At 58.9% G+C, this 26,274-nt stretch overlaps 1 protein-coding gene across 1 annotated transcript in view; it reads left to right on the plus strand.

The window, feature by feature from the left end:
• Positions 1–26,274, plus strand: part of LOC111139262 (myosin XVA) — a 48,866-nt gene that overhangs the window by 9,986 nt on the left and 12,606 nt on the right. The window contains exons 7-53 of the mRNA XM_022491489.1: positions 1,188–1,193; positions 1,507–1,610; positions 1,736–1,799; positions 2,915–3,028; positions 3,537–3,698; positions 5,006–5,119; positions 5,566–5,624; positions 5,715–5,838; positions 6,067–6,162; positions 6,590–6,721; positions 7,165–7,290; positions 7,986–8,063; positions 8,870–9,018; positions 9,134–9,179; positions 9,351–9,475; positions 9,753–9,870; positions 10,140–10,315; positions 10,809–10,893; positions 11,530–11,583; positions 11,680–11,761; positions 11,847–11,977; positions 12,467–12,562; positions 13,532–13,767; positions 15,113–15,294; positions 15,587–15,659; positions 15,864–16,055; positions 16,362–16,513; positions 16,622–16,716; positions 17,224–17,344; positions 17,565–17,632; positions 17,707–17,784; positions 17,942–18,122; positions 18,243–18,375; positions 18,705–18,810; positions 18,945–19,017; positions 20,342–20,463; positions 20,695–20,754; positions 21,218–21,293; positions 21,642–21,757; positions 21,842–21,960; positions 23,200–23,341; positions 23,974–24,085; positions 24,171–24,245; positions 24,688–24,866; positions 25,486–25,601; positions 25,862–25,934; positions 26,192–26,264. Of these exons, the coding sequence (XP_022347197.1) occupies positions 1,188–1,193; positions 1,507–1,610; positions 1,736–1,799; positions 2,915–3,028; positions 3,537–3,698; positions 5,006–5,119; positions 5,566–5,624; positions 5,715–5,838; positions 6,067–6,162; positions 6,590–6,721; positions 7,165–7,290; positions 7,986–8,063; positions 8,870–9,018; positions 9,134–9,179; positions 9,351–9,475; positions 9,753–9,870; positions 10,140–10,315; positions 10,809–10,893; positions 11,530–11,583; positions 11,680–11,761; positions 11,847–11,977; positions 12,467–12,562; positions 13,532–13,767; positions 15,113–15,294; positions 15,587–15,659; positions 15,864–16,055; positions 16,362–16,513; positions 16,622–16,716; positions 17,224–17,344; positions 17,565–17,632; positions 17,707–17,784; positions 17,942–18,122; positions 18,243–18,375; positions 18,705–18,810; positions 18,945–19,017; positions 20,342–20,463; positions 20,695–20,754; positions 21,218–21,293; positions 21,642–21,757; positions 21,842–21,960; positions 23,200–23,341; positions 23,974–24,085; positions 24,171–24,245; positions 24,688–24,866; positions 25,486–25,601; positions 25,862–25,934; positions 26,192–26,264 (5,194 nt within the window). The remainder of the gene's footprint in view (positions 1–1,187; positions 1,194–1,506; positions 1,611–1,735; positions 1,800–2,914; positions 3,029–3,536; positions 3,699–5,005; positions 5,120–5,565; positions 5,625–5,714; positions 5,839–6,066; positions 6,163–6,589; positions 6,722–7,164; positions 7,291–7,985; positions 8,064–8,869; positions 9,019–9,133; positions 9,180–9,350; positions 9,476–9,752; positions 9,871–10,139; positions 10,316–10,808; positions 10,894–11,529; positions 11,584–11,679; positions 11,762–11,846; positions 11,978–12,466; positions 12,563–13,531; positions 13,768–15,112; positions 15,295–15,586; positions 15,660–15,863; positions 16,056–16,361; positions 16,514–16,621; positions 16,717–17,223; positions 17,345–17,564; positions 17,633–17,706; positions 17,785–17,941; positions 18,123–18,242; positions 18,376–18,704; positions 18,811–18,944; positions 19,018–20,341; positions 20,464–20,694; positions 20,755–21,217; positions 21,294–21,641; positions 21,758–21,841; positions 21,961–23,199; positions 23,342–23,973; positions 24,086–24,170; positions 24,246–24,687; positions 24,867–25,485; positions 25,602–25,861; positions 25,935–26,191; positions 26,265–26,274) is intronic.

The raw sequence follows: 26,274 nt of genomic DNA on the forward strand, positions 1-26,274 counted from the left end.
TCACTGAACAACCCCAGGCCAGCTCACACTCTCGTCTGGGCTGCGGTCTACTTCTTTGTGCGATGGACATGGTATTTCCTGACTAAACAGGACCATGACCGTGAACAGATGGAAGAACTGGCGCCTTCCCCCAAGTAACATTTCTGCAAAGAGCAGGCCTTCCAGCTGCTTCTTTCCTAAGAATTCATCCCGAGGAAATGACTCAGCCTGAAAGTGCTGTGTACACAGTTACCCACATGCTTGGCACGGTGTTGTGATCTCACTCATGGGACTCTGCAGTCTCCTGGCTCAACCTCACCTTTCCACGTGTTTCCTGATCTGTGAAATGGGTGCGTCAGTACCTACCTCCAGGATGGTTCGCAGCCATATAATTAGGGCCACTAATCCTGCAACTCTGGCACGTGGTAGGTGCCACTGGCTCTGCCTTGGGCAGCTCTGCAGTCCTAATACGCTGGTCTTCATGTCATTCATTCAGCACATATTTTTTGAGGGCCTCTGATGCTCCTGGTCTCGCGTAGATGCTGGGGACCCAGAGATGGCACGCAAAGATTTTTGCCTGTGGGGGCTGACGTTCTAGGGTGGGGGAGACACGATGCAAGGAAGTGAGGGGATTTGCCAGCGGTGCTGAGGGCTCCAGAGGGAGAGAACCCTGGTCCAGAAGCTGGCGTGGGCCTGGGTCAGGAGGGCTTTGCAGGACGAGGGAGGGAAGAAGTGGAGATGGAGCCAACCAGGAGCTTGGCTGTGCAAGGCTTGGCTTTGAGCCTGAGTGATGTGGAAGCCTGAGGGGAAACGTGACCTAACAGGTGTTCAAAGGACCCCTGGAGGGAGCAGGGCCAGGATCAGGAAGGAGACTCCCCTGGGAGCCCAGGTGATTGACAGGTGGTGATGGCCATGGAGACGGGGTAAAGAGGACATCCCCAGAGCTTTTTGGCAGGTAGACCCAGCAGACTCCCATACCCTGGGACCACACTGCAGGCCCCATGCCTAGACAGCTGGGGTCTCAAAGATTCTTGGGTTTGCTCTCACCTGGCAACCCCCCTGCCCAGCCCAGGGGCCCAAAGGGGCCAGTGGTCCCTCCATGCTCTAAGGCCCCTGGCTTCCTGGAGGGAGAGGGGTTCAGTCCTATAGGTGACCTGCTTCTGTTCTTGTCCCTCTCTCCTCCTTCTCTGTCCTGGGCACTCCTGAAGATAAAGGTACTGGAGTGTGCCTTTGTGAGTGTGCATGCATTGTGTGTGATGGCAGGATGGGCAGGGAGGGGCATCCAGAGGCCTGTCCTGGCTGGGGGCTGCTGTGGGAGGGGCCGGGGGCTGGGAGAGTGTAGCTGTGGCCTGAGTGTGGAGGCTGGCAGCATGAGGGGTGTTGGGGGACACTGGGGAGACTCAAGGATTCTACAGGGAGCCCACCGCCTCACACAGGGGGTCCGTATCTGGTAAAACCTAGGGGTGGCCCTAGCTATACTCCCTACTTCGGGCCCCCAGAACAATTCCCACATCTTCTGGGGTCCAGATCCTGGAGGCAACACCCCTCTTGGAGTCCTTCGGTAACGCCAAAACCGTCAGGAACGACAACTCCAGCCGCTTCGGGAAGTTTGTGGAGGTCTTTCTGGAAGGGTGAGTGGGATGGTGGCAGGAGGGACCCCCCAAGATTTTGTGGTGCACCCCATGTTCTAGTGCAACCCCTCAGAGCCCACGCCGGCCACCACCCTGCACAAGCTGACTGAGCTCCCCCTTTCCAGGGGCATGATTTCTGGTGCCATAACCTCCCAGTACCTGCTCGAGAAATCCAGGATTGTGTTTCAGGTGGGACAGGACCTCCCGGGGCCCTTGTGCGCTGGGAGGGGCTGGGGGTAGGCAGATATGCAGAGCCTGGCACCTGGCGGGGTTGGGGCAATGTTGAATTAATGAACAAAGACATGTTTCTGTGTGAGCATGTGATCTCCTCTCCTCTCTCACCCCCTACAGGCACACTGACACTTTCTTGTCCCCGAAGCACACCACCCATGATCCTGCCTCAGGACCTTTGTACCTACAATTTCTTCTCTCTGAGCACTCCTCCCCACCAGACACTCACGTGACCCAACCCCCATCTCCTCCAAGTCTCCCCTGAAGTGGTACCCGCTGGGGGAAGCTACCCCATTTAAGATGCAGCCCCTCCACCTGGGTGGCTCGGTGGATTAAAGCCTCAGCCTTCGGCTCTGGTCATGATCCCAGGGTCCTGGAATCGAGCCCTGCGTCGGGCTCTCTGTTCGGCAGGGAGCCTGCTTCCCTTCCTCTTTCTCTGCCTGTCTCTCTGCCTACTTGTGATCTCTGTCATTAAATAAATAAATAAAATCTTAAAAAAAAAATAAGATGCAGCCCCTCTCCACCCCTCTCCCAGAACTCCCACCCCCTCCCTGCTTTATTTCTCTCCAGAGCACTCTGTTCTATCTGACATGTCTTATTTTCACTAGCGGTTGGCTGGGTGTCTATGTCCACAGCTAGCAGGTGGGCTCCAGGATATCGAAGGCTTCTGTGTCCCTTGTTCCCCACTGGGTCTCAAGGGCCTATAAGAAGGCCTGGGGTGCAGTTAGGGCTCAGCCGCCCAGGCTGAGAAAACCATCATGAGGCCCGGCGTGTGCACATCTGGGCCTTGGACACAGTACAAGTAGCTGGGTATGCCCAGTGTTCACATGAGACCTTGGTCTCATTCCTCCAAACAAAATTAAATCCTGACCAGTGCCCCCTTCCTACCAGCATTCCAGGGCTTCTCTGCCCCTGCACCCACCCCCAATCAGAGCCAGGCTGGGTGCTCACTGCTCACAGGTGCCCGGTCTCACCTGTATCTGTATGGGCAGGCACACCTGGCCTCGTATGTGTGTCTGGGGGTCACCTAGGTAGGTGGCTCCCTTCTCTGCCCCTGCCCACCCCCGCTACAGGCCAAAAATGAGAGGAATTACCACATCTTCTACGAGATGCTGGCCGGGCTGCCCGCCCAGCTGCGACAGGCCTTCAGTCTACAGGAGGCTGAGACCTACTACTACCTGAACCAGGTGAGCCCTGGCAGGCATCCGAGGCCCCCAGTCCTGATATCCCTGCCCCATCACCCTGGGCAGGCTGAGAGAACCAGCTCATGGTGTCCTGATAGCCAGCGAAGGGGGTGGGGATTGGCGGGGGGAGGGCATAGCTTTGGATTTAAAGTGTGTCTTTTCACAACAAGGTGACAGGCATCTTTGGGGTCCAAAGTGGGGGTAGAGGAGGCCTACCTGACTTCATTTCTCTACAACCTAAACAAAGATAAGCAGCTGGGAGTTACGGCACTTCCGGTTTTGTGCCTCAGTTTCCTCATCTGTGAAATGGGGACAGCATAAGACCACGTTTTAGGGTTATAGTGAGGACAAGATGAGCAAACGTGTGTATATATATATATATATATATAGATATATATATATATATATATATAAAGCAGTTGATCAGGGCCTGCCTCCTGGCCCATGGGAGTGGGACAGAGCTAGAGTGCCTGCCCAGGGTCCCTGACCCCCAGCCCCTGCCCTTGTCCAGGGCGGGAACTGTGAGATCTCAGGGAAAAGTGACTCCGACGACTTCCACCGGCTTCTGGCCGCCATGGAGGTGCTAGGCTTCAGCGGTGAGGACCAGGACAGCATCTTCCGTATCTTGGCATCCATTCTGCACCTGGGCAATGTGTACTTCGAGAAGTATGAGGTGAGAGCCCACAGCCTGCAGGTCCTCTCCTCAGAGGTTTGGGGGCCATGGATACTAGCCTTTCAGGGCACGCCATGCACATTTCATTTGTTCTCTCTCCCACCCCTACCCCTACCCCAACCATTGGGGTCGCTCCTCTTTTTCTTATTGATGTATGAGAGCTTTTTATATATGAGAAGGAGACCAACTCTTGGTTCCTGGTGGGAACTGCCAATATATTTTCTGGCTTGTCATTTGTATTTTGATTTGTACCCAGGGTGTTTTGTTTTGGCGTTTTCTTTGGTGGTTGGTTGGTTCTGTTTTGTTTTTTTTTTTTGCCATGTAGGTTTTTAGAATTATTTTCAGATATTTTATTTAGGAACCTTTTCTTGTATAAATTTAGACTTTGTATCATTTTTAGAGAGGGATTTATCTCCCTAAATTGTAACAGCTGGGGCGCCTGGATGGCTCAGTGGGATAAGCCTCTGCCTTCGGCTCAGGTCATGATCCCGGGGTCCTGGGATCGAGCCCTGAATCAGGCTCCCTGCTCAGTGGGGAGTCTGCTTCCCCCTCTCTCTCTACCTGCCTCTCTGTCTACTTGTGATCTCTGTCTGTCAAATAAATAAACAAAATCTTAAAAAAAAAATTGTAACAGCTTTCACCCAGCACTTTTTCAAAATGTGTTATGGGGTGTGTGTGTGTGTGTGTGTGTGTGTGTGTGTGTGTGTTCACATTTCATCTTTGGTTCATCAGGAGTTTATCCCAGTAAAGCGTGAAGTAGGAATCTGGTTCCTTTTTTTTTTCCATGTGGTTACTCAGTTACACTAATTCTGTAATTCAAGAAATAGAAATTTATCATGTACTAAATTCTCACATACATTTATGCCTAGTTTCTCATTTACTGTTGTGCTTTATTAACTTATGTATTGTGTGTCTATTTCCCACTGTTTTATTTTGTTTTTTAAAGATTCTATTTATTTTTTTGAGAAAGAGAGAGAGTGTGTGTGAGTAGTAGAGGGAGAGGGAGAAGCAGGCCCCCCACTGAGCAGGGAGCCCGATGTGGAGCTCCATCCCAGGACCCTGAGATCGTGACTTGAGCTGAAGGCAGACACTTAACTACTGAGCCACCCAGATGGCCCTAAAGTCCCCCTCAGTGCTTTAATTATTGTAACTTCATAACACATTTGACTATCCGTCTCCTTGTGCTCCTCCACTCCCCTTCTATCTCAGAAATTTCCTGTTTTTTCTAGCTTATTTATGCTTTTTACATGAACTTTAAGTCAAGTTACGTAGTTTAAAGCATGTTGCCGTTGCTGTTTGGCGTGTAGACGGATGCGCAGGAGACCGCCTCGGTGGTGAGCGCCCGGGAGATCCAGGCCGTGGCGGAGCTGCTCCAGATCTCCCCTGAAGGCCTGCAGAAGGCCATCACCTTCAAAGTGACCGTGAGTCCCGGGCCCCGAGGGCCCCCGCCAGCACCTGGATGGTATGGACTGTTCCCTCTGCCTCGAATGCTATTCCTTCTCGTCCTTCAAGACCTGATGCAAGCATCCCCCATCCAGGGTGCCACCCCTAAGCCCTGGGTGGGTCATTACCTCCCCCGGGGCTCCCACAACCACTGGCCCTTTGTCCCTTCCCAAGGCTGATCTCGCTGGGTCTGTCGCCTTATGCGTGTGTCTCCGCTTTAGAGCAGCGGTCCTGCCCCCGCCAGCAGCATAGTCAGGCAGAAGTGGGGGTGAGGGTGTCTTATTCCACCTCTGGCCAGCCGTGCACCTGAGACCAGTCACACCAACATTCCTGATCTCTTCCACGTGCTCCCCCCAATCCTCCCGGGGGCTTCCTAGAGGCGGCAGCCAGCCCGCTGCCATTCAGGGGCCTCATCCCTCCACAGGAGACAATGCGAGAGAAGATCTTCACCCCACTGACCGTGGAGAGTGCTGTGGATGCCAGGTGAGGCCTTGCCCCTCCCTGCCTAACCCCCAGATGCCTGCACCCCACCCCCGCACCTTCCCACCTGTCCCAGCACCATCTCTGTTCCAGGGACGCCATTGCCAAGGTGTTGTACGCGCTGCTCTTCGGCTGGCTCATCACCCGGGTCAATGCCCTGGTGTCCCCTCGGCAGGACACGCTGTCCGTCGCCATCCTGGATATCTATGGCTTCGAGGTAGGGCTGCACGTTGGGTGAGGGGCAGAGGACATTAAGCCACCTCTCCCTCCCTTCTCTGCTGACAGCCCCCACCATCTCCTCTCTCCTCCTTCACATACCCGCCTGAGGCCGCGGAAGGCAGGGAGGGCACTGGGCAGCTGGGGCCAGTCAACGGGGCCCTGGGCGGGGACACGTGGGCTACTGGCCAAGGAGGGAGCCGGCCCAGCCTTACCCCCCGCCTGGCAGGACCTGAGCTTCAACAGCTTTGAGCAGCTGTGCATCAACTATGCAAATGAGAACCTTCAGTACCTTTTCAACAAGATCGTCTTCCAGGAGGAGCAGGTGTGCGGAGCCTCCCTGAGCACTCGTGTCCCCTCCTGACGAGCCAACGGGCCTCGTTGGGGCCAAGCAGGACAATACTGGTTCTCAGAGGGCAAACCGGAAGTGGTCAGGCGGAGGGGAGGGAAAGGTGTTCTGGGCCGGGAACCAGCACATGTGAAGGCCTGTGCTCTGGACACAGAAGATGCTGGGTGCTGAGCCGACAAAAGCCCTCTTGGCCTTGTGGAGGATCCTTCTCCCCCGCTGCAGGGCTATCCCAGGGGGAGGGTGGAACGGGACTCAGAGATGGTTCGTGTTGCCCTCCCGGGGAGTGAGCTCCCTGTGCGAGCAGAGGTGCCCCTGGCCAGACCCTTTCACGGGGCTCCAGCCTAGGAGGCAGGGTGGGTGCGGCCTGGACAGGGCAAGGAGGCCAAGCTCTGGACGCCTGCAGGAGGAGTACATCCGGGAGCAGATCGACTGGCGGGAGATCACCTTTGCTGACAACCAGCCATGCATCAACCTCATCTCGCTGAAGCCCTATGGCATCCTGCGGATCCTCGATGACCAGTGCTGCTTTCCCCAGGTGAGCCATGGGTGCTGTGTGAGCCTGGTCAGGTTGGTCAACGTCTCTGAGCCTCATGGCCTCATCAGGCCTGGGTCCTGCCTTCTTATCTGCTCAGGGACAGGAGCTCAGGGCACCCAACCTACAATTCACGACCTGGGGGACGGAGGCTGGATAGGGGGCTGTGGGTGTCCAGAAGAGGGTACCAGCCTGGGAAATTATGGAAGGCTTCCTGAAGGAGGTGACCTTGAGGCTGGACCTCAGACTCTGATTGGAAGATGCAAGTCCGGGGTGGGATTCCGCTTAAGCCTCCCCAGTCAGGGCAGTGGGGCTGCTGGGGGCAGCTGTGACTTGCTGCTCCCCAGCGCTCACCTGGAAGCAGTTTGGGCTGGAGGATTTGCCACTAGTCCCGGAACGGGGTGCCCAGCTCCCCTGCCCACCTGCTGACCCCCGCCTGCCCACAGGCCACAGACCACACATTTCTACAGAAGTGCCATTACCACCACGGCGCCAACCCGCTCTACTCCAAGCCCAAAATGCCGCTGCCCGAGTTCACCATCAAGCACTACGCAGGCAAAGTCACCTATCAGGTGAGACCCAGGACAGCCTGCACAGCGTCCTGCGAAACGGTCCCGCAGTTGGAGACACAAGCGCACCAGGGGCTGCAGACACTCCCTCCTGGTTCTAGTTCTGGTCCCCTTCCAATCCTCAGCTGTGTGACCTTGGGCAAACTGCTTTACCTCTCTGAGCCTATGTGGGGACATCTGGAAAATGGGGCTAATGATAGTGCCCATCTCCTGCGCTGAATGTGATTAGGAGTAGCTGTTACCAGTAACGACGCCGATGCTTACTCTGTTATCTCAGACATGTTCCTGCCCTGGGGGTGGTGTCTCCGGCCAGGATCTGAAGCTTCTGTCTCCATTCAGGCCTCGTTTTCCTCATCTGGAGGACAGATACAGGACAGGGTCCTCCACTAAGGATGGGGCCAAGACCCAGACTGTTTATATGAAGCTATGGCTGGTGCCCCCTCCCTGGAAGATGGGAAGGGTATTGGGGGCAGAAGGAGAGGGGACCACAGGAGGGGGAAGTGTCCCGTATTCTCTAGGACGGATAGGGAGATAGAGGCCTGGAGGGGCAGGGACGGAGAGCCCCTGACCCACTGTAGGGAAGAAGGAAGGAGGAGGGGAGCAGACAGACTGATGCACACTGGGGTAGGTTATCCCCCTGCCCTGCCCCCAGGCTGCATGGGCTCTAACCCAAGCTGCCCCTTGTTACCCCTTTGCAGGTGCACAAGTTCCTAGACAAGAACCACGACCAGGTGCGCCAGGACGTGCTGGATCTCTTTGTGCGGAGCCGGACACGGGTGAGCAAGCTTCACCTCCCACCACTCTGTCCCCACCGCCCCCCCACCACTCTGAGAGCAACCAGCCCACCTTCGGGTCCCTCTCTCGGTCCAGGAAATGGGGAGGTCCCCTAGGTACCCAGGTGCTGGCCCTGCCTCTAGCACACCCCAGGTCCAGCCAGGCTCTGACCCTGATCTCAGCCCTAACCCAGAGTCTTGCCTTGTTCTGTACTTTCTCCCATTGCTGGTCCTGACCCCTGAAGAGCCATGCCCCTGGCTGGTCCCACTGGATCACCCTGCCTGTCCCCCGGCCTTACCCACCCAGCCATGCCCTGCCCTGTCCCTTCACTGAGCAGTTTTCCCAAATAGCCCTGTTGTTTCCAGACACCCTCCCCCATTCTCTGGGTGTCCACCTTCTTCTCTGTCAAATGGGCACCCTGCTGAGGTCATTGCCAGAGTTCATGACCATGTGTGTAGAAGGCCACCGTGGGACCAGCTGCACAATCAGACAGAAGGAAAAAAGTCAGCCCGACCACGGGACAGGTCCCTTGGAAGGTGCTGAGCACCTTGACTTGAAAGCGGTGTGGTCCAGGAGGACAGCAGCCTTGCAGAGAGGGCAGGGGCCCAGGGAGGTGGTTTTCTGATCCCTGTGGTCTAGAGATTTGGCTCGTTTTGTTTTTAACTCCTTTTGCCCCCACCCCCTCCACCCCCGGCCTTGCCACCAACCTCTGTTTCCTTGTTTCTATCTCTCGGCCCCTACCCTGCCGTGTCTCCCTATCTCTCGGCACCTGGACCACTGCCCCGGCCTGCTGCCCACCCCTGCTCAGGTGGTGGCACACCTCTTCTCCAGCCACGCCCCACAGGCTGCCCCTCAGCGCCTGGGCCAGAGCAGCTCTGTCACCCGGCTCCACAAGGCACACACAGTGGCCGCTAAGTTCCAACAGTCGCTCCTGGATCTGGTAGAAAAGATGGAGAGGTGAGCATGCAGTGGGGTGGGCATCCAGCTTCACCTCTGACCCACACCACCACCCTTACGGTCAACACTTACCTTCTCTGGGACCTCACACGGCCGTCCTCCCACCCCTGCGCAGGTGTAACCCCTTGTTCGTACGGTGCCTGAAGCCCAACCACAAGAAGGTATATGAAGAGCCAAATCATCTTCCCCGTGACGTGTGACCTGGGGCAAGTGGCTGTGCCTCTCTGGGCCTCCATCCGCCCAGCCCACTGTGGGGACTGTTTGTAACTGCTAGTGCCTGGGGCACGTGGGTGGGCTGGTGTGCAAACTCCCTATCTGGGCCGTTCTTACAGGAGCCAGGCCTCTTTGAGCCAGACGTGGTGATGGCGCAGCTGCGCTACTCGGGGGTGCTGGAGACTGTGCGAATCCGCAAAGAGGGCTTTCCAGTGCGCCTGCCCTTCCAGGTGTTCATCGACAGGTATCGTAGCAGGGTGGTTCCTGAGCTCCACAGATCCTTCAGCTCTCCCGCTGCCCCAGGAGTACAGAACCCAGGCAGGACACAGCCTGCCATGCACAGTTGCTCAGGTTGTTCACCACCCAAGCTCATCACCGGCTAGCTATCACAGGGCTGACTTATCCTTCCGCTTTTTTCGTAGTTTTACCGCCTGTGTGTGTGTAGGTTCTAGGAGTAATTTGAAGCTATTACAAGTTTCCAGCAGGTGGCAGTAAAGTGTCTTATTCCACGGGAACCGTAGGTACCGCTGTCTCGTGGCTCTCAAGCACAACCTGCCAGCCAGCGGGGACATGTGCGTGTCCGTGCTGAGCCGTCTGTGCACGGTCCTGCCGAGTATGTACCGCGTCGGGGTCAGCAAGGTGAGCCCCACCCCACGCGCAGCCCCTGGAAGCCACAAGTTCAGGGGCTTCAGAGCGGGAGACGATGGAATGAGAAACGGCGCGATCGAACATTCCTGACCCAGAGAGCAGCGCCGTGGGGCTTGGTCCCGTCTCGGGACCGGTCCCTCCTCCGGTTCCCTGTCGCGGCTCCTCCCACCTGTCTGCGCTCAGCCCGCCCCGCACCCACCCCGGCTGGTCCTCCCTCACTGTCTCCCGGGAGACCCTCACGGGCCGCCTGCCCTCCGCAGCTGTTCCTCAAGGAGCACCTGCACCAGCTGCTGGAGAGCATGCGGGAGCGCGTCCTGCACCTGGCGGCCCTCACCCTGCAGCGCTGCCTCCGCGGCTTCCTCATCCGCCAGCGCTTCCGCTCGCTGCGCGGCAAGATCGTCCTGCTGCAGAGCCGGGCCCGGGGCTACCTGGCCAGGTACTCGGCCCTCCCAGGGCATGGCTCCCCGGAGCCCCATGGTGAGGCTTGGGCGGGGCCATGTCAGAGCGGGGAACGAAGCTCCCTGGCCCCGAGGAGGCGTAGCAAGTAAGAGCCGGGTCTCGGCCAGAAGGATGTTCCCACTATGGCTCTGCCTTGCGCTGTCCTGCCCACCGAGCCCCTGGCCCTCCTGATCTCTCCAGCCAAGAGGAGCCCCAGCCTGCATCTTAGGAGCCCGGGGAGGACAACCCATTGGGGTGCGCCTGCTCCCGGCAGTGTGGTCCAGGCCCTGCCACTTAATTGGCTGTGTGACCTTGGCCAAGTCACTGCCCCTCTCCGAGCTGTACAGGGCTCCCATAGTGAACCCTGGGTGCTGATATCCAGGACGGGCTGGCGTGGGCATCTCTGCACCTTGGCCACCCTGTGATCCCAACCCCTGCCTGCCCCATTCCCTCCCCCCACACACTTCTTTCCACCCCCCCACTCCCTCCAGGCAGCGGTATCAGCAGATGAAGAGGAACCTGGTGAAATTCCGGTCCCTGGTGCACACGTACATGAACCACCGGCATTACCTCAAGGTGCAGGCCGGCCCCTCCCCCTGCTCCGGGGAACCAGGTGGCAGCGGGTGGGAGGAGGCACTTAGCACCCAGGAGGGGACTCCTGGCCTCAGACAGTCCTGGGTTCCAATGCCCACTCTGCCACTTGCTAGCTGTGACCTTGGCCTTGCCCGTCCTCACTTTACCCGCCTTCCCCTGGGGTTGTGGAGGGGGTTCCGTGAGATCTTGCTCGTGAAGGATTTGGCCTGTGCCGCGTTCATGGCGAGGCCTTCAGTCGTCGGGTATGACAGAATTTGTCGACTGAAGCCGCCCTAGATACAGTTTTCCTTTTACTTCAATGCCCGTCTTGGCCTGTTGTCATATAAACCAACGACCCAAAGGACAAATGTAGTCCCCAAAGCCTTGAAGAACTACCTGGCTTCTACTGAAGGCTTTGTGGAGGGATGGAGGCGCAGACCTCCTATGGGTCTTTCCTTTTCTCCCAAGTATTACTCCCTCTGCCTCGTGCCTCTGTGTCTCCGGCCATATCTTTGCCTCCCTCTGCCGCCTGCGAGGCGCCAGCCACCCTCTGGGAGCCGGCTCAGGCTGCCCCCGGCCTGGGGCCTGCCGTCGCCTCTGCCCACCATTCCCCTGCCTTGACCATCTGCTCTCCTGCAGCTGAGGGCAGAGCAGAGGTTCCGGGCGGAGGAGGCGCGGCTCCGGGAGTTGGAGGTGGGTGCGGGCGCTGGGTGACAGCAGGGGTAAGAAGGGAGGCTGGCCGGCGGGCGTTGCGGCGGGCCTGCCCCTCACTCGGGGCTGTCCCTCCAGGAGCTGAGCAAGCGGGAGGTGGTAGCTGTGGGGCACCTGGAGGTACCTGCTGAGCTGGCAGGACTCTTACAAGCCGTGGCAGGTCCGTGAGTGCTGGACCCTGGGGTGGGGGGTGGGTGTGGGCGGGCACTGGACTCTGGTGCCCCACGACCTCCCTCTCTCCACAGGCCTCAGAACGGCCCAGGTGCCCCGGGTGGCCCCTGTGCGGACTCCCCGGCTCCAGGCTGAACCCCGTGTCACACTGCCCCTGGATATCAACAACTACCCCATGGCCAAGTTTGTCCGATGCCACTTTAAGGTAAAAGCTGGCGTGGTCCCACATGGCCCTGGCCAGTGGGCACTGACAGATGAGAACTCACACTGATGTCAGCCTGGGGCAGGCTCCTGGCCATGCCCTGCAGCGTGGGGTATGAGCCCCTGAGTTGCTGGATCATGAGGAGTCTGGGGGCTCCGGGGGAGGGCTGGACAGAAGTGGGGGGCCCTCGGGGGCTTAGGAAGTGGCTGTTTGCCCACCAGTTGGAACTATTTCAGATGTCTAACAACCGGTTGAGCCACGGGACATCATCCCGTCTCATTTCCAGCTCTCCAGGACGCTCAGATGGTCTTCACCCCCAGCTTGCTGATGGCCAGAGTCTTCCCCCTTTCAGGCCTCAGTAGCCCCATCCACACCCTGGGGAAAGGAGCCCATAGCTCCCTGGCTCTTGTCCCCCTCCCTGGCACAGAGCAGTGGATCCAGATGTGCCCACAAGCCCCAGCTCAGTCCCCACACCCCGCCCTGTGCCCACAGGAACCTGCCTTCGGGATGCTGACAGTGCCCCTGAGAACACCCCTCACACCGGTGCCAGCAGAGTGCCACGCGGAAGCCGTGAGCATCTTCAAGCTGGTAAGGGTCCGCCCAGGCCGCCTTTGAAGTCTCAGGCCGTGAGGCTCCTTGTCTTGCCATCCTCAGTCCTCCACTAGCCCAGGTCATTTAGCCCAGGGCTCTTCTTTGGAGGAAAGACTTCTGGTGTGGGATGGAATCTGGGCTCCACTCTGGGCTAGGGCTAATCCCACTCGGGGGATTGGGAGCCTTTCTTCTCCCAGCCGTCTTCCTGGCAAAGAGCTTCCCAGGGACACCAAGAATAGATCTGGGTCCTCTCCTCGCGGCCTTCCTAGTCCAAGGGGGAAGGCAGAGCACACCTGACCAGTGACGACTAGCATGGACAGAGGTTGGGCACAGAGGCCAGGAAGTCTGACTGGAGCCCTAATCCCATTCTGGAGGGACAGAATCAGAGAGGGCTTCTTGGGGGGAAAGTGCGGGGTTGGGGGGGTAGCATTTGAGCTCAGAATCTGCCAGCTGAGACAGATGGCAAAGGCACAGAGAGAAGAAAAACTTGATGTCAGACACATCAGTTGGTGCAACTCAGAAGGGCAGAGGCAGGGAGGGTCCCAAGGGCCTGTCTGCCAGATCCGGAGCTTGGAGTTCATTTCGAGGGCCCTGGGAAGCCAAGGAAGGTGCTTGGTCAGACAGGGATGTTAAAGAGCGCTCTCTGGGGCCTGGAGCAGGAGGTGGGGGCTGGCTGGAGGCCAGGGATGCAGGCTAGAGCTGGGGCTATATGGAAAGCGCTCGTGGAAGCTTCATGAGCATGAGAGAAAGTCAGAATGCACTTTGGATCCTGACCTTTGTCGTAGTTGGCGCAAATCGCCTGGTCATTTGGCACGGGACATGGCAGTTATACTGTGACACGGGGGGCTGTTATCTGGGCTTTCCGGGGACATGGGGGAAGGATGGGAGAGGGGTGCATGTTGGGGTGATGGGACCCTGGCAGGAACCACCTTCCAAGAGGCCCAGGAGAGTCTGTTTGTGGCCTAGATCCTGCGTTTCATGGGCGACCCCCACCTGTATGGCGCCCAGGAAAATGTCTTCGGGAACTACATCGTGCACAAGGGGCTGGCGATGCCTGAACTCCGGGACGAGATCCTGGCGCAGCTGGCAAACCAGGTGTGGCGCAACCCCAGTGCCCACAATGCCGAGCGTGGCTGGCTCTTACTGGCTACCTGCCTCAGCGGCTTTGCACCTTCCTCGCGCCTGAACAAGTACCTGCTCAAGTGAGTGGACCCAGCCAGGGCATGAGGACGGGGACGCAGGCGTGAGGCCCCCGGGGCGGGATGTGAGAGGTCAGGCCGTGCAGGAGTGAGGTCTCTGTGCTGGGAAGCTCAGGCACTGGGGCTGGACCGGAGGCTGGTCTCCGTCTCCAGTGGGCTCAGAGCTAGAAGCGAGGGGAGGTGTTTACTCTGGAGGGTAAGGCTCAGGCAAAACTCAGACGATGGCCAAGACCAGGGTCTGGGGAATTTGGGGGAAAGGTGCTGATCTGTCATGTCATGGGAAAAGGACCAGGGAGTCAGGAGCAGAGATGCTGGACACGCGACAGTCGGGGTTCAAATCCCAGCTTCAACCCATAGAATACCGGAAGTGGTGTGTGGGTGTAGATCTTGCCGGCGTCCTGATCACATTGGTGATGCCGGTGACAACGATGATGCCGGGTGAGAAGGGTGATTTGCAAAAGAGAGAGCTCAGGCAGGCCCCGGGTGCAAAGCCCAGCTCTGATACTTCCCTGCTGTGTGACCTGGGCCAAGTCACTGCCCTTCTCTGAGTCTCTTTCCTCACCTGTGAATTAGCATTGGTAACAGGACCAATGGAGGGGGTGCTGTGAGCCTCAGTGTGCAGGGCCACACCCAGTAGGTGGGCAGCTCAGAGGGTCGGTCTTGGGAAGCTGGGGCAGCAGGTTAGGACCACTGCCTGCCTGTCTGGGGCTTCCTATGGGCACAGCTCTGGGTTCCCACTTGCGGCCACCGTGGGCCTGCTCCACAGCTGTTCCAGCAGCAGGGAGGGAGGGAGCCAGAGAGCCAGGTATGTGGGGTACCTGCCTCTGGAGGGTATCTTCTGATTGGGCCTGGGTCAAGTTGAACACTTTCAGCCGTCTCTTGTATGGATAAGAAGCTGGAGGCGGGCTCAGAGGGGGCAGATGACCCCCTGGGAGGCTTGGTGAAGGGATGGGAAGAGTGTTCCAGAGTCCACATTCTTGCCCACACCCTGCTGCAGAGCCCACCTTTCAATGACGTTTTGCTCCAACAAGCTTTGGTGGGCCTTCTTGGAACCCGTTTGGCCTTTCGTTGGACCTCTGTGCTGGCTAAAGATACTTCTGGTTAGCCTGGGACCCTTTCAGCTTAGTCCTGGGACTCTGGGCTCTCGAGGGACCCCTTCAGTGTCATCCCAGAGCTCTGGACTATAGCCTGGGACCCTCCCGAGCCAGCCTCAGAGCTGGGGCCTTGTCAGCTTCACCTCACAGCTCTGGGCTAGCCTGGGCCTCCCTCAGATCAGACTTAGAATCCCCCTCTATCGCGGGCTAGCCACAGTCCCCTCTTCATCCTGGCTCCAACTCCCACCCATCAGGTTTGTGTCTGATCACGGGCAGAATGGCTTCCAGGCTGTGTGTCAGCACCGGCTCATGCAGGCCATGGGCCAAGGCCAACAGCAGGGTTCTGGGGTGGCCCGCACCTTCCCGCCGACCCAGCTCGAGTGGAGAGCAACCCAGGAGAAGGCCAGCATGGCGCTGGACGTGGGCTGCTTCAATGGTGAGCTGTCCTCTCCCCACCACGGGCTGCTTTCCCTCCTCCCTCTCTCCCTCCGGAGGGGCTACTGGAGTCAGTACGCCTGGGGATCAGGAGATGCTGGGGAGGGGCCCTCTGGGTGTGGCCGGGGAGAGAGGTCAGCAGGTGGATGTGGGGGCTGGACCTGGAATGGGGGAAGGGAGCGGGGGTCGGGAGGATGCAGATCTAGGGTCCAGGACGAGAGCGGGCAAGCAGGCAGGAAAGGTGCTGGCCTGGGCCGCGGATGCATCCTGGCTAAGCCCAGCATCTGCCCCAGGCGACCAGTTCTCCTGCCCGGTGCACTCCTGGAGTACAGGGGAAGAGGTGGCTGGAGACATTCTGCGGCACAGGTTGGCTCCTGGAAGGCCCCACCTGGCACAGCCTTGGGTAGTGCAGAAGGAGGGAGGGGGAGGAGCAGAAGACCAGAAACACCCTCCCCCCACCATGGGGTCCACTCTGGTCATGCTTAGGGTCTGGCTCGTGTTCCATGGTTTCTCCAGACAGTACCTGTTGACTCTGTCCCTCATCCCTGCTCCTCCATGTGCTGTCTCCAGGGGCCTGGCAGACGGCTGGCGGGGCTGGACGGTGGCCATGAAGCATGGGGTCCAGTGGGCAGAGCTGGCAGGCCATGACTACGTGCTGGACCTGGTGTCCAACCTCGAGCTGCTCCGGGACTTCCCAAAACAGAAGTCCTACTTCATCGTGGGTGCAGAAGGGCCCGTGGCTGGCAGGGGAGGCCCCAGAGCGTAGGTGGCTACCCGGGCCCTTCACGCAGATGGCCTCTCCTCGCACACGGCTTTTCTCCCAGCTGCTGGTTCAGAGCTGAGTTCTAAACCTAAGCTTTAAGCAACTTCTACACCCAGCGTGGTCTCGCACTCACTATCCCAAGATCAAGAGCCTGATGTTCTGCTGCCCCCGCCCCGGGTCCCACCTTTAAAGGGAGGGAGTCACCCATTTCCAGAGCCCAGAGAGAACATGGTGGTGGGGGGGTGATTCAGGGAGAGCCACAATCTCATAGGAGGGGAGCTGCTCCATGGTCCCCTTCCCTACAGGTTGTTTGGGAACAGCTGGGACTCGGATGAGGACACGCCCACCAGGCCCCAGGACCAGGGACACATGTCCAGAGTAGCTGACTCCGATGGGTACTGCAGCCACAATGAGGACGGTACAAATGGGGCCCAGAGAGGGACAGCGAACCACCAAGGCCAGCCAGCAGTGGCCACTGTCTCTGGTGGGGAGGGATCCTGGAGGCAATGGGGTGATTAGCAGGAGAAAAGATCTTGGCTTTTGTGTCCCCCACCCTCCCAACCAGACTCAGACAGCCCGGGAGAACCCTCTGTGCCCCACAAGGGACTGGACGGCTACCTGGACAGCCTCTTCGACCCCGTGCTGTCCTACGGGGATGCGGTAGGGATTGGTGGGGTTGGTATTTGCAGACAGCTGGGACCACAGGGTGGTGCAGGAGCATCACACAGCCAGGGCTGAGGGGTGGCACGTCTCTCCTGGGTCTCTGCTGGGGGCCCGGCAAAAGATGAGGGTGTCCTCATGGCTCAAGATGCTCCAGGCTGACCCCAGAAGGACCCATGGGCCCCTCCTCCACCTCCAGTGGGAGCCAGCCCCCTCAGGCACTCTTGCTCATTCTGGGAACTTCCAGGAGCCCCTCCGTGGCATGATGTGGGCTCTGAGCAGAGCACAGCATCTCCTGGAACCTGTTCATTCACTTGTGGGAGGGGGGATGGGTTTGGGGAGTTTGCATGGCTGTGGGAGTACTGACTGGTATGCTGCATGACCGGAGGCTGGGCATGGAGCAGATGCCCCAGGGACAGAGGAGGTGGCTGGTGTCAGGTGCCCGTTGCCTTGGCGTCTGAGGAGCATGACAGTGAGGCAGACACTTGAGCCACCTGCTGCCCCCAGGACCTGGAGAAGCCAACAGCCATTGCCTACCGCATGAAAGGGGGAGGCCAGCCTGGTGGCAGCGGTGGTAGCAGCACTGAAGACCCCCCCAGGAGACCCCCAGAGCCAAAGCCAAAGCCAAGTCAGTGCCTGCCCCCAGGGTGTTTCCGGGGTCGGGCGAGGTGAGGGGGGCTCTCCTGCTGGTTCTCGGGGCTCCTCCACCTGCTAGGATGGAGGCAGCCACAGGCCTGGCGGGAGGGGGTGGGGGAGACAGCGGCAGGGTTGGGGATAGCTGGGGAATTCCTACTTCCCTCTACCTCCCATCCCTCGGGATCCATGCCCTCTGACTCGGCTCCCTCCAGTCCCAGGCCTAGATGCCTCCACGCTGGCCCTGCAGCAGGCCTTCATCCACAAGCAGGCCGTCCTCCTGGTGAGTGCAGGATGGGTGCGGGGGGTGTCCTGATTTCGGGCCTGCCAATCACCACTGCCACCACCTCTCCCCAGGCCCGGGAGATGACCCTGCAGGCCATGGCACTCCAGCAGCAGCCCCTGGGCCCTACCCCAAGGCCCTTGCCCCCAGAGGTGAGCCTGGCCTGCCCAGCCGAGAGGCATGCTGCTCTGGGGCATTGTTGTGCCTCTCTGGGGCAGTCGCCCCGCAGCCCATCCTGGGCAAATGTGGGGTCCCTAAGAACAGGCGGGTGTGTCCCAGGAAGTGCACCCTATCCCCTGTTCTCTGCAGAAACCCCTACTGCCAGAGGCACGGCCGCAGTTTGTGGGCACTGGACCCCCAGCCAAGCCTGTGCTCCTCCGCTCCTCTCCAAAGCCTCTGGCCCCTGCCCCTCTGGCCAAGGCCCCAAGACCCCCCATCAAGCCCGTGGCGGTCCCTGTTCTAGCTCAGCACCGGGTTTGTCCAGAAACCAGTGAGTGTCCTATCCCCGTGGTGGGGGGCGGGGGGAGGGCTTCCCAGGACAGGACTGGGATTGTAGTGTGTCCCCTGGGGCCTCATTCTGTCCCCTACCCCCACCTCCCCTTGCCCACAGCTGCACCTTGCCCAGATCTGGTCCGGTATTCCACACTCAACTCAGAGCACTTCCCGCAGCCAACACAGCAGATCAAGAACATCGTGAGGCAGTACCAGCAGCCGCCCCGGGGAGGCCGGCCCGAGACCCTCAGGTCAGCTCTGCCCCTGTCCCCGCCATCCGGCACTCTGGACGGTGTGGGAGGGGCCCTCCTTGCTGTGGGCCCATCCACCCGGGGAGCAGCCCCCTGCCCAGCACCCTGCAGAGAGTGAGTCTGCTCACGCAAATGGTCCCAATGATCCTTCAACCAGAGGAAGGCCTAGACCGCTGCTCTCTAGGTTGTGCTGTGTGACCTCAGGCCAGTCTCTGACCCTCTCTGGGTGCTCACGTGTAACAATGGAGGTGGGGCTGGGGGTGGAGGAAGAAGTTCCCTGTTACAGGTATTTGTGGCTGGGAAGAAGAAACCCCTATCCAATCCACCAGGAAGGATGGCAGAAAGATGTTTGTGAAGCGGCCAGATCCCCATGAGGAGGCGCTAATGATCCTCAAGGGGCAGATGGGCGACCCAGCGGCAGCAGGGGGCAGCCAGGTGAGGGACACGTTTGGGCTGCGGCCCTGGAGTACCTCCAAAGCCAGCTGCCCTTATAAGCTGCTGCCCCTGCCACTGCCCCCTTCCTGCCCCCCCCATTCTGCCCCTGAGCACTCTCTTTGTGGTGGGAACAGGTGCCCAGAGAGGCCGTGGCCTTGGTCAAGCCAGTGACCAGCACACCAAGGCCATCCGTGGGACCCACTCCAGGTGAGAGGCCAGGAGGGAGAGGGGAGAGAGGGGCACGAGGGTCGAAGGGTGTAAGCCTGTGTGAGCACAGGGGAGTCCTAGTCTTCATGTCCATGGCATGTCTGTGTCTGTGTCCCTGAGCCCACGTGGACCTACTGTGTGCACATTCATGTAAGTATATCAGCACTTATGTAACACTGATTTCAGGCCAGACCCGCTCTGGCCTCAGTAAATCCCCACTCAAATCCTTCAAGAAATACTGTGTTCCGGTCTCTATGTTACAGGTGAGAAAACAGACACAGAGAGGTTACATGACTTGTCTAAGATCACACGGTTCAAATGGGTTAGACCAGGAATATAAACTCAGCCCTCCTAGACTCATAATTGCAACCCTAATCTCTATGTCCTCTGCTTCATGGCAACCACAGTATATCTTAAAAGCTCACATCACGTTGGGCACCTGGGTGGCTCAGTGGGTTAAAGCCTCTGCCTTCGGGTCATGATCCCAGGGTCCTGGGATCAAGCCCCGCATCGGGCTCTCTGCTCAGCAGGGAGCCTGCTTCCCTCTCTCTGCCTGTCTCTCTGCCTATCTCTGTCTGTGAAATAAATAAATAAATAAAATCTTTAAAAAAATGTTTTAAAAGCTCACAGCCTGTCTCTGCCAAGAACTCTCCCATGATTTCTACGATGAACTCCAGACTTCTCACTATGGCCTATGAGACCCTGCATGATCTGCCCACCTCCGCAACATCATCCCCTCCCACTCTCCCTTTGGCACACTCTGTTCCTAGAATACAGCAAGCCCACTCCTACCCCAGGGCCTTTGCACTTGCTATACCTAGAATGCTCTTCCCCAGAAGATCTTTGCATGCCTGGCCTGTCTCACATTCGGGTCTTGGCTCAGTGTCATCTGAGAGGTATGACAGATCACAGAGACTGAAGGACCCTCACAGACAAGCCCCTAGACTTTCTCCTAAATACACGAGATTTATTTCCATCCCAGCTCCTAGAACTGAGACCTTTGTTATTTCTCGCCATTCCATCAACATCTACCACAAGACTGTCAACACAAGGGCAGGAGCTTTGTCTCTATTGTTCACACCCAGCCTCTAGCACAGACCGGCTGCATACACTAGGTAATCTATATATGCATCAAATGAAAGACTGAGCCAGGGCTGAGCTGTTATGATTGTTCATGTGCCCTCATGACTGGTATGTCCACAGTCAGGGGTGTGGGAAACCTCTTAGCCCTGGTCCCTTACCTGACAAGAGGTCGCCCCCAATACCCTCCCTCATCGGCCCTGCGTCTCTCACTCATGCCTACCCGACTCACTGTGCTCCCCAGTGCCGCCTTCGCGGTCTCTGGAGCCCTCTGAGGAACCCCTGCAGACGCGGCTGCACCGCCTGGTTAATCCCAACTTCTACGGCTACCAGGACGCCCCCTGGCGGATCTTCTTGCGCAAAGAGGTACTTGGCACTGTTGAAGCCAAGGGAGGGGCTGCATGGGGGTGGAGCCCTCTCCCCTGCAGGGGGCAGGGAGGAGGGGCGGGGTTGGGGATGGGGCACAAAACGTGGTCCATGTAAGGGGGCGGAGTCAGAGCCAGAGTATGGAGACCGCTGTATTTAGGGGATGGGGCCTGGTGGGAAGCAAAGCGAGGGGACTGTCCCAAGGGCCTCACTGGAGCCCCAATCCCACAGGTGTTTTACCCCAAGGACAGCTACAGCCATCCCGTGCAGCTAGACCTCTTGTTCCGGCAGGTGAGGTCTTCTCTTCCCTTTCTGGCTCGGTGTACTCACCAGGGCAATGGGTACATAGACTAGCTGTCTGCAGATTTCATTTCTGTACTCTTGGATGTGGGTTCCTTGACCACAGCGAGGATGGGAAGCTGTTCTACTGAATTTCCCACCTCCACTGTCAAGGTCAGTAAGCCCACAATTTGGATTTAACCAGATAACACCGTTTGTCTGAGCTGGATGGTACTCAGAAGTCAAATCCCAGCCCCAGTAAGTACAGGAGGAAGCTACGGCCCAAGGACAGCATGGGTTGTAGAAGAGAGGAGGAAGGAGAGGGACCTCTGTAACTGGGACCTGATTGACACAGATGACCCCACTGCCACATAAGTAGAAACCTCCGCATTCCCACTCCCACTAGAACAGTCCAGTCTGGGTTCCCAGCTGGGGGAGTCTCACCAGCCACCTGCATTGGGGTTCATTCCCACAGATCCTCCATGACACGCTGTCCGAGGCCTGCCTGCGCATCTCCGAGGATGAGAGACTGAAGATGAAGGCCTTGTTTGGTACCATAGGGGGCAGGAAAGGACACAGATGGGGCATCCAGCTAGAGTCAGGCTAGCCCTTTCCCACAGGGAGATTGGGGATGATGAACCCAGCCCTGTTTGCCTCCTGGACAGCCCCCTTGGCTCTGTTTCTGGGATATTCCCTGGCTAGGTGTCAGGCCGAGTTCAGATTTGCCTAACACACCATGTGTCCCCAGCCATCCTGTCTGCCCGTGGATCTTGGTTTCCCCTTGTAGGCACTGAGAACACAATTCCAGTACCTTCTTGCTGGGTGTCAGCCTCCCTCCCTGCAATGTGGGCTGGCAAGGGAGGGGAGGGAGGGTTCTGACCTGACCTGGCATCCCTTAGCCCAGAACCAGCTGGACACACAGCGGCCCCTGGCAACGGAGAGCGTGAAGCGGGCCGTGGTCAGCACCGCACGTGACAGCTGGGAGGTCTACTTCTCCCGCCTCTTCCCCGCCACGGTGCGAGCCCCCTGCCGGCCCCCACTCACCAAGGGGCTTCAGGGAGGAGACTAGAAGACTCACGTGTCCCTCATCCCCACCCAGGGCAGCGTGGGCACTGGCGTGCAGATCCTAGCCGTGTCCCACACAGGCATCAAGCTCTTGCGGATGGTCAAGAGCAGCCGGGAAGCTGGCGGGCAGCTACAGGTCCTGCGCATGTACAGGTGACCTGGGGACAGGCGGGTGAGAATGGGGCTGGCTGGAGGTGGGCGTGGACCGTCAGCAGCATCTCCTCCCAGACTCTTGCCCCAGCCAACTGCCAGCTGCCTGTGATGTGCCAGGCTCTGAGCCAAGCCCTTTAAGCAAGTCCATTTTACAGACAGGGCAACTGAGGCTCAGTGACAGAAGTGGCTTGTCTCAATTCACAAAACCAGGAAGTGGATGAGGCTAGAAGCCCGCCACCCTGTCCTGCCTCTTAGCCTCACCCCAGCCCTGCCCTCCCAGAGCTCACTGTGCAGTGCGGGTGTCTGTGCTGTGAATAGCCGAGAAGGGCAAGGGTACTCCAGCATAAGACCTCATGGAGTCTGCGGACCCTCCTCTGCCAGCAGCCCCTTTTGTCCTCTGTCACACAAGCCCAGAGACAGAGCCTCGTTGCTGCTTGTGTGAAAGTTCCTTGCTTTGAAAGATGCAGAGAATTTGGTCAGTGGGTGAAAGAGAGACATTTCTGTAGGCAAGACCTAGAAGGCTGGATTAAGAAACAAACAGGGGCGCCAGGGTGGCTCAGTCGGTTAAGTGGGTAAGCCTTTGCCTTCCGTCTGCTCAGGCCATGATCTCAGGATCCTGGGATCTAGCCCTGCATGGGGCTCTCTGCTCAGCAGGAAGCCTGTCTCTCCTTCTCCCTCTGCCACTAGTCCCCCCCCCAACTTGTGTGCACACTCTCTCTCTCAAATAAATAAAATCTTTTTAAAAAGAGAGAGAGAGAGGGGTGCCTGGGTGGCTCAGTGGGTTAAAGCCTCTGCCTTCGGCTCGGGTCATGATCCCAGGGTCCTGGGATCAAGCCCTGCATCAGGCTCCCTGCTCAGCAGGGAGCCTGCTTCCTCCTCTCTCTCTGCCTGCCTCTCTGCCTACTTGTGATCTGTCAAATAAATAAATAAAAATCTTAAAAAATAAAATAAAGTAAAAAGAGAGAGAGAGAGAAAGAAACAAACAGAGCAAGGCAAAGCGTAGTGAGGGCTGGAGTGTGAGTTCACAGGGTGTTAGGAAGTAAGCTGGAGCCACAGGCAGGATGGGGTGGGGAGGTTAGGCAGGCTCCCAGGTCCCATGGTGGCAGGGGGCAGGGGGCTGGGGTGGGACTGGGCTTTGCGAACCGTACAGGGCAGGAACAGAAGGACCAGGATGGGAAGGGAGGAAGGCACCCTCCGGCCAAGGAGCCCTGCCTTCATGCCACTCTCCCCGTCCTCCAGCTTTGCAGATATCCTCTTTGTGACCATCCCCTCCCAGAACATGCTGGAGTTCAACCTGGCCAGTGAGAAAGTCATCCTCTTCTCAGCCCGAGCTCACCAGGTCAAGACCCTGGTGGACGACTTCATCCTGGAGCTGAAGAAGGTCAGGGTCCTCCTACAGATGCCCTCTCTTCAGGGGCCCGGGGGCAGAGAACAGGGCTCTTCTGCATCGTGGACAGGAGGCATGGGTGTGAGTGTGTGTGTGTGGGTGTGTGTGTGTGCACATGTGTCCACAGACATCTGGCATCTTTCGGGCCTTTGCAGAGGCTGTGTCTGGGACACCTGTTCCCACTTTTGCCAGCTCCCTCAAAGCCTTTCCTAATGCCCTCATCACAGGTGTCACCCCACCCCCCACCCCGAGCCTGTGAGTGCCCGCCTCGGCCTCTGCAACCTCCCTTCCTCCCCACCAGGCAGCCTCAGGCCCAGCAGCTGGCCTCAGTGGGGCAGCTTTGGGGGGTGGGGGATGGGTAAGGCCTGTACACGTCCTGACGGCCACCAGTGTCCCTTGGACTCTCAGCTCCAGCCCTTCACAGTTGTGGCTCCAGCCCTTCACAGTTGTGGGAACCCCTTTGACTGGCACAGCATCCTTCCCTCTTGCACCCGCGGAATGTTTGGAATGTTCGCTTGCCCAGGAATCAGGGAGGAATACCTGCGGGAGAGAGGAGCCAGGGCATGGCCCCAGGCTTCTGGGAGGAGGGGATGGGATCCAGCCCCTCTCCTGGCCCCTCCTCCCAGGACTCAGACTACGTGGTCGCAGTGAGAAACTTCCTGCCCGAAGACCCAGCACTGCTGGCCTTCCACAAGGGCGACATCATCCACCTGCAGCCCCTGGAGCCTCCCCGAACAGGTCAGGGCCCTGGGATGCTGGGTACTGGAGGGGGACGCCTGGCCAGGGGCCTCCTGGCCTGTGCTGACATCAGCTCCACCCCCAGGCTACAGTGCCGGCTGCGTTGTCCGCAAGAAGGTCGTGTACCTGGAGGAACTGCGGCGCAGAGGCCCCGACTTTGGTGGATACCCCCGGATCTCTCCCCTCTCCTCGTCTAGCTGCCCTGGCTCCCAAACCTGGAAACCCTAATTGGCTTCATGCACTGGCACTGCACGGGCTCGGTGGGGTTTCTTCTGCCCCAGAGCAGTCCTCCTGGCAGCCCCCTAGCCCAGCCCTCTGTCTGCATGTCGGGCTGAGGGGTCTCTGCAAGTGTTAGTGTTCCCCTGTATGTGGCCTGGGTCTCTCTCTGCCCGAGAGTCTACAAGCGCCGTGTCTTCTCGTCCACCTCCACTGAGGGAATGCCTTCCCTGTCCCTGTGTCCGCATCTGCAGATAGGCTCCCGGCAGGGCTCCCTCACAGACCCTGGGCCAAGGGCAGGAAGGAGCTCGATTACCCCTTCAGGAGCCCCTTCATCCCAAGACGAGACCCTTCTGTTTGTCTCAGATCCCCTACCTGCCCCCTAGGCTGGAGGTTCGGGACCATCCACGGGCGTGTGGGCCGCTTCCCTTCAGAGCTGGTGCAGCCCGCGGCCGCCCCTGACTTCCTACAGTTGCCAGCTGAGCCGGGCAGGGGCCAGGCTGCAGCCGTGGCTGCTGCCGTGGCTTCCACAGCCGCTGCATGGGAGGTGGGCCGCAGGAGGGAGGTGAGACCTGCAGGGCTGGCCATGGGGCTGGAACAGCAGGGGGTTCTCAGCCTGATGGTGGAGGCGGAGGGGAGCAAGGTCAGTGAAGAGTGTGACCAGTTCCAGGATAGGAGAACCTGGTAGGGCTAGCCAGATGTGAGACCTAGGGGATGGGACCAGAGACGGCTGGAGGTGTGGCCAAATGGGGTTGGGGTGGTGGGGGTCAGCAGAAGGACTGTGATGAGGCCCCTGGAGCAGGACCAACCTGGGGGCCAGTAGGGGTGGGGCCAGGCAAATGAGGTGGGGTTGGGTGTGTGGAATGGAGCTAGCGAGGGCTGGGGTGAGGTAAAACTAAGGAGTGAAGGACAAGGTCAGCCACAGCCAAGCAGCTGGGGAAGCTAACCCTAGGCTCAGATGAGGGGCATGGCCAGGTGCAGCAGGGGGCGGGGTCAGCTGGGCCTGTGGAAAGTGGGGCCAGGAGAAGGGGGCCAGGACTACTGAATGGGGGTGGGTTTCGATGGGTGGAGGTTAGGGGTAGCCTGAGAGGCTCTGGACAGAGTCAGCCTGGAGTTGGGTGTGGCAGCTATGAATGTGACCCCGTGTGGCAGGACAGGACCTCTTAGCTCTGGCCCTCCTGCAGGGGCCCCTGGTCAGGGCTGGCTGCCCTGACGGTGCGGAGGACGGCCTGACTCTCCCCCCGTACTCGATGCTTGAGTTTGCCCAGAAGCATTTCCGAGACCCTCAGAGGAGACCCCAGTGAGTGGTGGCCCCACCCTTTATCCCCACTCTGAGGAAGATCCTTCTGGGGCTTCTTACAGCTATCCACGTGGGGGCACCCGCTTGTGATGGGGGGGATGAGAAACCCCCCCAGATGTGCGGTCCGCCTGCAGCTTCTGCTTCTGGGAGCCTTCCTGCGTGGCCGACTGACGCGGGGTGGAGAACATTCTGGGTGGGAAGGGGTTGTCGCCAGAGGCTCAGAGGCTAGACTAGTCAGTAGTGCCTATCTCCTGTTGTAGGGATGGCCTCAGGCTCAAATCCAAGGAAGGTCGGGAATCCAGAACCTTGGAAGACATGCTCTGCTTCACCAAGGTGTCCAGCCCCGGGCCTGTTTCCCCATCTGTAAAATGGTGATGCAAGATTCCCCCTTCCAGGCCCTTCGGGAAAACAGCGTTGTCCTCAGTGGGCCCCCTCCCAGCTCTCAGCACCCCAGCCACCTGATTCCTCCCAGGGACAGGATCTGTCCCCATTGCCGAGCAAGCCTGGCGCCTCTTCTGTGATGTGGACTCTCCCGTGGTGAGACGAGAGGCACCCCTGGCCCTGACACAGCTCCCTTCCTCCCCTCACAGACCCCGCTCCAGGAATCTCTTATCGAGCTCAGTGACAGCAGCCTCAACAAGATGGCCACCGACATGTTCCTAGGTGTGCGGGT

The sequence above is a fragment of the Enhydra lutris genome, unplaced genomic scaffold, assembly GCF_002288905.1.
Source record: "Enhydra lutris kenyoni isolate GAN:26980312 unplaced genomic scaffold, ASM228890v2 scaffoldscaffold97, whole genome shotgun sequence".
NCBI lineage: Eukaryota > Metazoa > Chordata > Mammalia > Carnivora > Mustelidae > Enhydra > Enhydra lutris.